This window comes from Engraulis encrasicolus, chromosome 6, assembly GCF_034702125.1.
Source record: "Engraulis encrasicolus isolate BLACKSEA-1 chromosome 6, IST_EnEncr_1.0, whole genome shotgun sequence".
Classification (NCBI taxonomy): domain Eukaryota; kingdom Metazoa; phylum Chordata; class Actinopteri; order Clupeiformes; family Engraulidae; genus Engraulis; species Engraulis encrasicolus.
In genome coordinates this window covers 54,160,525-54,173,024 of record NC_085862.1, presented here as the reverse complement: position 1 = coordinate 54,173,024, position 12,500 = coordinate 54,160,525, and the positions used below count along the sequence as shown (strand labels likewise).

The following is a 12,500-nucleotide window of genomic DNA, read 5'->3' as shown; positions in this document are numbered from 1 at the left end:
ATTAACAAACCAAACAAGGTAAAACACATTTTGAAAAAAAAAAAACAAGCAAATTGGAGAAGGCTTCTACAAGCATGCCTAAATCACTAGCACTAGCACTTATGGCGTAATTATTACGACCAATCCATCAGTCATCAGCCAGTGGGTGTAGCAAAAACTGACGGACAAATTGATAATAATCAATTAGAGGCGGCCAAACCGGCTTGAGAGAGTGTGAATGCCATGAAGGCTTACTGGTTCATCATGTGCTCTTAACAGCACTGACTAATTACTGTGGGTCACTGTCTGAAGAGTTTCACTATTTACGATCAGTAGGTTAAGTGGCTATCACTGGGCTGGGTATCTGGCAGAACTTTTCCTTTTCTGAACCCAGGAACTGAAAAGGAGAGGAACTATCAAGGTTCATGAAAAGGGGGAAAGACACGGCTCTACTGTGGACTAACGGTTGGGCACTGGGCCATTATGCCGGCGACCCGGGTTCGATTCCTGCCTGGGTCATTAGCCGATCCTTCCCCCTCTCTCTGCCCACTCATGTCCTGTCCCTCTTTCACTGTCCTATCTGAATAAAGGCTAAAATGCCCGAAAAATACATTTAAAAAAGGGGGAAAGACGTGTGTGTGTGTGTGTGTGTGTGTGTGTGTGTGTGTGTGTGTGTGTGTCTTCCTTACTTGCAGTATTCGGTACCGTTGCTGAATCGTTCGCAGGTGGCGTTGTTTATACATGGTTTGATGGAGTCCAGGCACTGTATCCCTGAATTCCATGAAAAACACAGAAAAAAGCACCATTAGTCAGAGTCAGAAAGTGCAGCGCTAGCACAACATAACACATCGTGAAAAGAAATACGCCACTATTTTATCTTACAACAATCAGCACGAGACGAGAAGGCACTGTGGTAAGACGACAACTTCCCCCACGCACACGTTTGCTCATCCTCTCACGCAATAACAATTCATCACATTTACGGCCTTTTCTCTTTCTCTTTTTCTAGAGAGATGGCAATTTGAGAAGTTTGGTGGGGGGGAAACCCAGAAAACCACACATTTCTCAGCCATTGAATAGAAAGACAAACACAAGCACAAACAAGTCAGACAAACAAAACATGTAAACTGTGGAGACCAGACACTTGGTCGCCCAAATAAACAAGGCAGACAGACAGACAGACAGACAGACAGACAGACAGACAGACAGAGAAACAGAAATTCAGCTAGACAAACAAGTTGATAAACTGCAAGGTAGACAGAGTCAGGGAGTCAGACAGCAAGAAAGACAGACAAAAAGGAGAACCACTACCACTATTGGTCCCAGACAGAAAGACAGACAGGCAGACACAACCACAAACAGACAGACAGGTTAGCCACTGCTACGGATGCCAGACAGACACATCACACAAAAGACAGAGTGAGACTACTCTATAAAGGCCTCACCTCACCTCACCACAACAGCCCTGCCTGCTGCTATGCTGTCATCTCTGTTTTGTTTACGGTTTGTCTAACGTGCATTGCAATAGCGATCCAATGCTGAAGAAGGGTGAAGATATCCATCTGCCCACCTCATCTGACCCAAGAAGAAAGAGTACAAGCTAACATTTTATTTAAGTCATATCTAATCATTTATTTATTATTTAAGTCATATCTAAGACGTGTTGAGCAAAGTCGAGAACCTAAAAGGTTCTTTATTATGATTATGATCAAAATAATGCCCTTATTGGCAAAGGAAAAATATTTGTGAATGCACTCCTAACGAATGACGGATTTTGCTCAACACGTGTCTTATAAATCCTCAATGCAGACAGTTAGGCATGTATTAGTGGTTGACATGTGAACCGTAAAACCACTTATTACTAGCTTTGTGTCAGCAGCACGGCGCCCGCCAGGAAAATATCTCCCAATTGAATTAGGAAACAAGTCACAGCAACGATACAAAATTGTGAATCTTGTCCAAGGGGGAAAAAATGCATCATGCCCAAACTATGACTGCAGTTTTTTACTCTTGCTGAGGTTTTTTTTGTTAGTTCTGTTTTAAAAAAAGTAGTCATTCACATACGTTTCACTGATACCACCAGCAGTAATGCTAAAATAAATATTATTTTTCATCAAGTGAAAGATAGATGACGAGGAGGGACAAGAGGGTCCTAGCATGGCTTAAAGGATGAGCCAATGCATTAAGATAACAGACATTATCTCCCTGTGCCTTGTCAACAAACACCCCCTTCGTCTATTTCACAGAGAGAAAGAAAACATCGTCTTCAACACACACACACACACACATACACACTCCCTGTGCCATGTCTACCAACACCCCTTCATCCTTTTCGCAGAAAAGAAGAAAACCTCTTCAACACACACACACCCCTCAAACACACACAGACACAGACACACACACACACACACACACACACACCCCAAACACACACACACACACACACACACACACACACACACACACACACACACAATGCAAGCCCACTGCAACCACACACACACACACACACACACAGACACACAATGCAAACCCACTACAACTACACACACACACACACACACACACACACACACACACACACACACACACACACACACACACACACACACACACACTTTTAAAGCGAAGAGAATGAAAGCAAGAGTGCGCAACTGTGGCTGTTTGGGTGAAGAGTTCAGCGCTGGCAAGCAGGCCTCCCACTGCAGCGCCTCAAGACAAGTCAGATGATTTCACGGCAGCAGCCACACACACACACACACACACACACACACACACACACACACACACACACACACACACACACACACACACACACACACACACACAGGAAGCGCTCGCAACACTAATAGTAGTCTTCTTCCTGTGTGCTGACCGTGCCGCGCACTTGCCAGAAAGGTAGGCAGGAAATACCCTGACACATGCACTAGATCAGGCAACACACACACACACACACACACACACACACACACACACACACACACACACACACACACACACACACACACACACACACACACAGAGGATTGGGGTTTGGGGGTTTGTAAAATATAAAAGCCCACACAACGCAGCAGTATGAGTGAAGTTCTGACTGAGGTTTTACTCAGCCTCAACGCACACATGTGTACCGGTAGTAAGGTCTTACTACTTGAACTGTTTGTTTTTCTCTAGACTCAACACACTCATCGATGACAGAGTGAAAGCACATGACTGATAATGAGGCTTTTTACACACAAACGCACACACAAACACACACGCACGCACGCACACGCACACACACGCACGCACACACACACACACACGCACACGCACACGCACACACACACGCACACACACACACACACACACACACACACACACACACACACACACACACACACACACACACACACACACACACACACACACAAACCCTTCATGCCCCATTCTGGCTGACTGTCAAAACGTACACTTTGGCTAGTAACCATCAAGCCTATTAATATGCGCACAACAGCATCCAGTGTGCGAGTGCCTCTGGCTGCAACACAGTCAGATCATGGACACACTGTAGTGACTTCCAGTCCTCAAGAAAGGGGCCCCCTCTGTGGTCTAAACACTGTGGTTTTCAACTGGCTAGCCTGGCCTTGGGACCCAAAAATACTGTATATCTCTGGTCAAGTTGCAAATCAACTTTTGAAGAATTCAAGCCATTTAATAAACACAGAGATACAGGGCCTGATTTAGATACAGGCCCGCTACTCATAAAACATTAGACAAAGTCTGATATTACAGAGATGAAAATGATTTGACTTTTTTAACCACACTGCTCACATTTCTTTCACCAGACTTTGCATGACTCCATAACACAAACTTCACATCAGCCTCCACATAGGATATGCTCTTTATGTAAACACAGTTTTTCCTTCATCTTGCCATATCCAAACAACACAGCTTCTCTCAACCACTTGCAAAGTAGGCTTAACAATGTGGTGGTTGTGTCGGGATTCTTTTCCATTACAATTGACCAATTTTAACATCAAGACTTCTGAGGGAGATCTCACTATTCCATAATTCCACACTTTCACTGCTGTGCATTCTGTTTTCCATCCCAGTCCTAACCAAGCTTTTTAGCACCAAGGACCAGTTCGTGGACCAGCAGACACACAACAGGATGTAACTGTCAAGAACCCAAATTACTGAAGGCTAGTTCCAAATTTGTATGCACTTATGACCAGGTAAAAGAGTATAATGGGGATTCCTTTTGGACTGTTTGGACTCATGTTGTGCGGCCCGGTATCAAATGGTTCACGGGTACCGGTCCACAGACCAGGGGTTGGAAACCCACGTACTAGCCTTCCACAGACACAGCACACTACACATGTGTTAACCCGTTAAAGAGGCAGTGTTATAAATTTGCTGTTACCAGAATGGCGATGACCAAGTGGTAGTGCATTACTAAAGGCCCTGTGTCATGTCATAGTATTGTAGTACTATGGTACCAGTACTTAACTTTTCAAAGACTAACATCGTGCCACTAGTGGTACAGCGTGCATGAGAAGCAAACTGAATTTATATTTTGTTTTTTCCAGTTCACACGCACAGCAGGCTATAAGTCTAGTGTTCCACTTTTCTTTGTCAAAAACGTTTTAAAGGACACAATTAAAAAAAAACACACACACACACACTGTGTGGGTGACAATTCCATGACCATGACCCACTTTTAAGCTTAGACGGGCCAGTGACCCGGCTGCCAGTTCAGACTCAGACAGACACTGAAGTGTCTCAGACAGGCTTCTGCAATGTGACACTGAATCACAAGGCCTTACCTCATCTGGTAGCTTACTGACAGCAAATAACTCCAGTGCCCGTGTGTTTGCTGCAATTCTGATGCATGACTTGGATTAAAATAGTAAACATAGACCTTGCGATTCTTTTTATGAACAACATAGCAATGTTTTCAGTTGTAAGCAAAGTTGGCCTGGGTGTCTTTTGGTGGAGCGTCAAGCTTCAAGCACCAAGTTAATTTCTTTAGATTAGAACTTCACACTTTTGACAAATAAAGCCTGGATAAGTAAGAACCTTCACAGGCAATCTATTTTTTCTTTCACTACGATGCATGGTTCACTACAGTGCAGAAAATAGCAGACAAAAAGTAGTTAATTTATTTAAATGAGAAAAAAAAAGTTTAAAGCGGGTGGTTTTGGCTAACCTCACTGTTCTCTGAACCTGAGGCTGAGACGTGCATTTCTGAAGCCGCCAGCGAAAAGCCTGCTTGGTTCATGACTGCGGTGCAACAACCTAACAAAAATCTCCACAATCTCATCAGATATCGAGCTAGCTCTTCCCTTTGCATGCATCGAGCAACCACCTGTAACACGAGACTCAAGCTACAGTCAAGCTTACAGAAGAGAAAGCGTATTGCAGATTGTGGTAACCAGTCTGGCATTAAAAAAAGATCCATAAAAAACTATTCCCAACACTACAACGCAGTTACAATAAGCCTTGGATTTGCTTGAATGCACCTCCTTTCAAAATACTTGAGACCTTTTTTGGGGGGGGTGTTGTCAAGTACACCCCTGTGACAATAATGCACTGAATGAGAGAGAGGGAGAGAGAGAGAGAGAGAGAGAGAGAGAGAGAGAGAGAGAGAGAGAGAGAGAGAGAGAGAGAGAGAGAGAGAGAGAGAGAGAGAGAGAGAGAGAGAGAGATGACAAAATGAAGAAAAGACAGCAAAGGACATAAAAACAGGCTGGGGGAGCTGTGTGAGAAAGGAAAGCGAAGCGAAAGAAAGAAAGACAGAGAGGGAGAGAGAGAGATACTGGCAGAAAAAGGGTAGTTTACGAAGAAAGGGGGAATGCCAAAGAAACAGGCAGAGGCCAAAGGGGGGAGAAAAGCAGGGAGTTGAAAAGCCATTAGAGTAGTGGGAGGGGAGACAGGAGGAGCAGTGCAGTGCAAGACAGAAGAAGAAGAAGAGAGAGGGGAGGGGTGCAAAGGGAGGTTAAAGGGCGGGTTATGCTTCCTCCTTGTGCCACAGAGTGAGCTTGTCGCAGCCATGATGCAGTTAATTCTTGTTTATGCCCTGTTTTGAAGCACGGTCTGCGCGATGTCATTCCACGCTGAAACTGCCTTCAATACAAAGAGTAAACTAGACGTGTCGGTTGTTTTTTAGCATCACAGACTCGACGAGAATGAAAATGAAACATTAAATCTTTATATCACGTGCATGTTTGATCGCACTGGCAGCCACAGTAGTAGTTTGGAACAAAGAAGTGGCTCATTTGTCGAGGACGAAGCGGAATGTTTCCTCGACCTCGGAACCACTGTTCAACTGTCCAAATAACAGCGTCGTAACAGCGTCGTAACTTGCAAACGCATGTGTTGTCTTTGGTTCGTGTAAATAAATCAAACAACAAAGCACGGGCAACTTATTTAATGAAGAGCTCACAGTCCGTAGACCGACGAAGGTTAGAACAAGGAAGTAGCGCTTGTTCTCGACTCGAGGACAGAGCAGGCTGGTCGAGAGGACCAATCAGAGACCTATTTTCGCCCTTTCACGCCGTCGCTCCCTGCGTCGAGACACAATTTTGGGGAGGTGCCCCAGAGTACCTGCGTGATGGGGGGGGCTTCACTCCGTTAACTGCGCGGCTCACTGCATCATGATGCAGTGACGCTGATCTCGAGGCATAAACCACCCTTAAGAAAGAGAGAGTGGATAAATACAACAGAGAAAAAGGGAGAGAGAGAGAGAGAGAGAAAGGAAAGAGAGTGTGCAATATAGGGCAAGGGGGAAGGGGGTGACATGACCGAGGGAGCGACAGAGCCAGAGAGACAGAGCGAAAGAATGATTGAGCAAGAGAATGAAAGAGCAAGGAGAGAGTGTGAGAAAGACAGAAAGAGCGCTGGCTGGCTGGCTGGCTGGCTGGCTGGGGCCGGACTGGTCTGACGAGCTCCACATCCCCACGGTGAGTGTGAGCGCCAGAAGAGATGATCTCACAGGATTTGGGACGGGCCGCCGCCAATTACAGAGCTTCCACTGCAGAGCTGCCCGCAAACGACACACTCACTCACTCACTCACTCTGCCCCTTAGCTGCCGAAGGAGGAAGGCCTCCTCCTCCTCCTCCTCCTCCTCTCCCTCCTCCATTTTCTGCTCCTTTCTTTTTTCCGTTTTCTTTCCCATGCCTCTTCACTCATTTACTCCCTTCCTCTTCTCTGCTTCTTTCCTTCCACTAACGTCTATTCTGTATGTTAGGCTAGGCTTACTGTATGTGATGTACTGTCATGCCCTGCCCCATGGCTGCCAGTGGAGGCATGCTATGCTAGTCCTCCTCCACAGTTTTCCACTCCTTTCTTCTTCGTCGTCTTCTTCTTCTTCTTCTTCACTCATTTCTCCCCTGCCCTTCTCCGTGTCCTTCCTTTCACTAACTTGTCTTCTCTGTGTTACGGTAGGGACACATACACACGAATTTGCGAACTTTGCCATTCATTCCTATGAGAGAGGCGAAGGCAAGCGATGACAACCGAAAGCAAGCGAATAGGAGCGAAGCGAAGCGAAATTATTAAAGAAAGTTTAATGTTATGCAAATGAGGAGCGAATTCGCCTGCCGCGGCCCAATCAAATCAACAACATAACTGTCCCATTCCATTTGATTCGCTGCGACGACCTGATGACGGTTGAATTGCGCCTCTCTTCTCCGCGCTTGTTTCGCCTCCTATGTGTCCCTACCCTTAGGCTATAGCCTATAGGTCGTTGTGATGTAAGTTACTGTCATGCTCTGACGCATGGCTGCCAGTGGAAACCTGCTCTTCTCTACTCCTTCTTCTGATCCTTTCTTTTTTGTCGTCTTTCCTCGTCATACCTCTTCACTCCCGTCCTCTTCTCCACTTCTTTCCTATCGTTTACACCTTTCTTCTGTACTGCAACTTAGTCCTTCTTCTATTTCTGCCACCGTTTTTTTCTCCTGCACTCCCTCCCTCTGCTTCTCTCCTGTGCCATCTCCACTCCTTTGCTCTCCATCAGTTCCCACTGCTTTTTGTTATTAGACTGTTATTATCGGTAGATCATATTGCCATCCTCTCCTCCTACGCCTCCCTTTTCTCTCCACTCACTCAGCCCTCCTTTCCTTTACTAACTTATTCTTCACTTCATTAAGCAATGTCAGGTGACATACCACTGTCATCTCCTACTCATTTACTTCTCCCTCTCCTCATCCTTCCCTTTTATTCCCTTCTGCTCCACTCTACTTTTCCCATCCCTCTCCACTCCTTTCTTCTTATCCTCTTCTTCTATCTCCACTATAGTAAGCCATCTCTCCTCTCCTCTTCTCTGATCTCCTCTCCTCCTCTCTCTCGCTTGGCTGTGGTGGTGGCGGCTGGCCTGTGTTTACCCTCGGCTTGCGTCACCAGTAAACAACCACCACAACAAAGTCGTCTCGCACACACAAACAAAACACCAAAGGTCTCATGTTCCTGGGGGGTAACAACTCTCACCCTGACCTAAGAAGGAGAGAGAGAGAGAGAGAGAGAGAGAGAGAGAGAGAGAGAGAGAGACAGACAGACAGACAGACAGACAGACAGACAGACCAAGGACGAGAGACAGGAAGAGAGAGAGACAGAGAAAGACAGAGAGAAAGAATGAAGGGAGAGAGAGGCACTACGAGAGAAAGACAGCGAGTAAAAGATAGAGAGAAAGAGTGAAAGCGAGACAAGACTTTCACTGGGTTTTGTTTGTCTTTCGACAAGGGGAGCTTACAAATGTTCTGTGCAAAAGGCTGCAGCACCCCAGGTATTTAACTGCTGTTGAGAGAGAGAGGGGCGAGAGGGGTGCGATGGAGGCGAGAAGGGGGTTGAGAGGGGCATGGGAGGAGGACAAGAGGGGGTGATCGGGGGGCCAGAGGGGTACAAGAGGGAGAGAGGGGGTGCAGAGAGTCAAATAAAGGTCCATCCATGGGGCCAGCAGACAGCACGATCAAAAAAAGCTAATTTAACACACAGCAGACAAAACCCAATCCAACCCTCCCCAACCCACCCTAACACCCAGTGCATGTACTGACATACTGACATAGCTAAACTAAACACACACACATACGCACACACACACACAAACACGCACCCACGCACACGAACACACTCAAAACAGAGACTACAACACAACAACAAGCCTGAGTATCTGAGGTGCGATTGCCCTGGCCCCCCGTCTCCTCATCTTTCGAGATTGGGCAAACCGGGTAAGAGGCCAAGAGGGAGAAAAAAGATCCAGACAAAAAAAAAGAAAAGAAAGGGGGGGGGGGGGGTTATGGTAGCCAGGGGTTTGAGAAGTGAAAGCAACATGGAGCAAAACAAGAGTGATGCCATGATGAGAGAAGAGAGGAGAGGAGAAGAGAGGAGAGGAGAGGAAAGGCTGAACGGATGAGATTTAGTGTGTCGGCAGGCGTGGAGGCGTCTGTGATCCCCGCTGATGTGAGCGTGAAGGTGTTTGGCTCTAATGTGAAGCAGAGGCAACAGGGGGTGGGGGCCGGGAAGGAGGGTGGGTGGGAGGTTGGGGTGCAATCTGAGCCAAAAGGGCCCATACGTTTCTTCTCCTCCCTTTTTTATTCGTCCCCTCTTTATCTCTCTTCACCCCTCTTCTTTCTCTCCTTCTCTCCTCTCCATCCACCTCTCTATTTAACACTTTTTTCTCTATTTCTGTACTCTCTATTTAACACCACTTTTCTTTCACTCCCCTCTGTCTCTTCATCCCTTTCTCTCTCTCTCTTTCTTTCTTTTCTCCTCTCCATGTATCCATCTCTTCAACACTATCTTTTTTTCCTTCGGTCCCCTCCCCCCTTTCCCTTCACGCCTGCTCTTTATCTGTCAATCTCCATACCACCCCCCTTCTCACCCTAATTTTCTCTATCTACCTCTTTAACACCTCCGCTTTCGTTCACTCCTCTTCTTCATCCGTCTCTTCCCCATCCCCATCCCCCATTCCGACATTCCTCCTCCTCCACGCTCCCTTTTTGCAAAAGCATTTGAATCCCATCCATTGGCATACGTTCACTCACTCCTCAGTGGGCGGATGCTTTTCTGCTTCACTAATGTATTACAGTTGGGTAAATTACAATGTTTACAAAAACCAGTATGGATGGAAGCGGGCCAAAGAAGTCTTTCCTTCGGACAGATTTTGTTTTTCAAGCATTCATGTTATTCTGGATTTAGCCAACCATTGCCAAAACACAGAATGTATAACTTTGCCTAAAATACATCTCACCCATTTCATTTAGTGCTGCAACCACAGGGTATACACCAATCTTGAAGTCAAATTTACTACTATTTAATACCCTTTTTCACTACCTTTTTTTAGATTTTTTGTATCAAAATGGTGCAACAAAAAAAAAATACCTTGTTTTTCCAAAAATAATACCTTTTGAGAAAATTTGCAACTTTTAAGGCCATTAAATTTGGGGTTTTTAATTTATCACCTTTTAATACTTTTTACAACCCTGCATACACCCCGTACCAGAAAATCAAGGATGAAAGTGTCTGCGCTCCCCATGCTCACCACCACCATCAACTGGCTCACAAAGCTCAGAGATCGTGCAAGTAGAAGCCTGAGGATGGCTCCCGCATCACTAGCGGAAGCAAATGAGAAAGGGGCCTTCGCATATCCCCCCAACACACACACACACACACACACACACACACACACACACACCACTATCACCACCACCACAAGTTCCGAGCATCTTTCCCGCTGTCTTTGTTTTTCGCTCACTTCTCCCTCACTTCTGACTTTACTCTTACATTCCAGCAGTGTCTCTGCCTTTCTTCCCTGGCTGTAACTTGAGTGCTCATGTATGGGGTCGAACTGTGCCACACAACTGGGTGGGGCAGCGGTGTTGGCCAGAGGTTGAAAGGGCATTAAATCGTAGTGTGTGTGTGTGTGTGTGTGTGTGTGTGTGTGTGTGTGTGTGTGTGTGTGTGTGTGTGTGTGTGTGTGTGTGTGTGTGTGTGTGTGTGTGTGCACCCAATTCCAGTGTGTGAACCCGCAAGGGAGGGGGTGCGGTGGGATATGGGGAAACCACTTCAGAAGCAAGAGGGAGATTCGCTGTGTGGCCAAACGCTGTGCAAAACCGCACACATGCCGCACGACCTCGATCAAAACTATTTGAATGCTCTTGCTACGCCTAAAGTGCCAGGGGAAGAATGCATGGCTGTGTTGTTCACAGCCCCGTCATAACATGGCGGAGAGGAGGGATGGCTTATGAAATGGGACGGCCATCTCTTGCATGCCTGGTTTACATTGGCCATTTTGTTACATAAACAAAGAATGAACATACTACTTGTGCGAAAACTTTCACCTACTTCCACTATCTAATTCAATTCCACTTTATGAGGGGGATTTTTTTCATTATACCACTGCTTATGGCAAGCTGAATAGCCATAGTTTTAGCCACACACAAGACAACAAGAATATTTTCACGGGTGAAAAACCCCCTAACCAACCCGCGCTTTTGTCTGCACACAGACCTCGCTTGGACAAGCTGGCAAACACATGTTGGTTCGAATCAGAAGAGACACAGGCCTTAAAATGTGGGCGCCATTGGGCGGTAAGCTCATTGGTAAATTGACACACATAATGACGCATAATGGTCTGCACATTGAGAAGATTTCCAGCCCCCCCATCCTCCCAGACCTCCCGCCCGCTAGCTGGATGGCTGGCTGACCAGAGAGCTGCAGTGTATTTGTCGAAACCCTAGTTGCTAGTAACTATGTTAGCAACTTTGCTGTTTGCAGTGCAATTTCCCATTGGCAACTTCCCAAGTTGCTCACTGGCTAGCAACTATGCCTTCGAGAAATGCTCCCCCAGTGCAGTACAGAGCAGTGCAGTGCAGTGCATTGCGGTGCAGAGTAGTGCGGAACAGGGCAGAACAGCTTAGAACAGAGCTATGAACGAAGTCAGAACACTGCAGTGCAGAGACACTGGCCTGGACTGCTGCATGAGATATCTGCTCACGTTTGGCCTTTGACTGTCTGTCTGGCTGTCCGGCCAACCAGAGCACAGTAGAGGAAAGCAGAGCACCGAAGCTTGGCTGTTCGGCTCTCCTGAGTCCTGAGTCAGTCAACAGTCAGCAACCATGTCCTCAACAGGGCCAAGAGCTTGAGGCAAGGGAAGGAGAGGAAGGGAGGGATGGAGAGAGACGTGTGTGTGTGTGTGTGTGTGTGTGTGTGTGTGTGTGTGTGTGTGTGTGTGTGTGTGTGTGTGTGTGTGTGTGTGTGTGTGTGTGTGTGTGTGTGTGTGTGTGGTTCAGGAGTACACCCGAGGGACACTTCTGCTTCAGTCCATTTGTGCCTTGTGCACGAGTGGGCGTGGGCGAGTGGCGGGGTCGGGGGGAGCATATGAGAGGCACGCGGGTGACAGACAAGGCTTTTTGGCGAGGGCAGGGGAGGGTAAGGGAGGGGTGAGGGGGCTAATAGTCAGTGAGTGATATGGGGAAGTAATTAGGGAGCGCACAGACAAACGGCGCGCGTACCCACGCACGCATGCACATTCTCTTTCTCTCTC

At 46.8% G+C, this 12,500-nt stretch overlaps 1 protein-coding gene across 1 annotated transcript in view; it reads right to left on the bottom strand.

Annotated features, from left to right (window-relative positions):
* Positions 1-12,500, bottom strand: part of notch2 (notch receptor 2) — a 93,015-nt gene that overhangs the window by 75,703 nt on the left and 4,812 nt on the right. Inside the window, exon 2 of the mRNA XM_063201978.1 lies at positions 669-750. Coding sequence (XP_063058048.1) covers positions 669-750 — 82 coding nt within the window. The remainder of the gene's footprint in view (positions 1-668; positions 751-12,500) is intronic.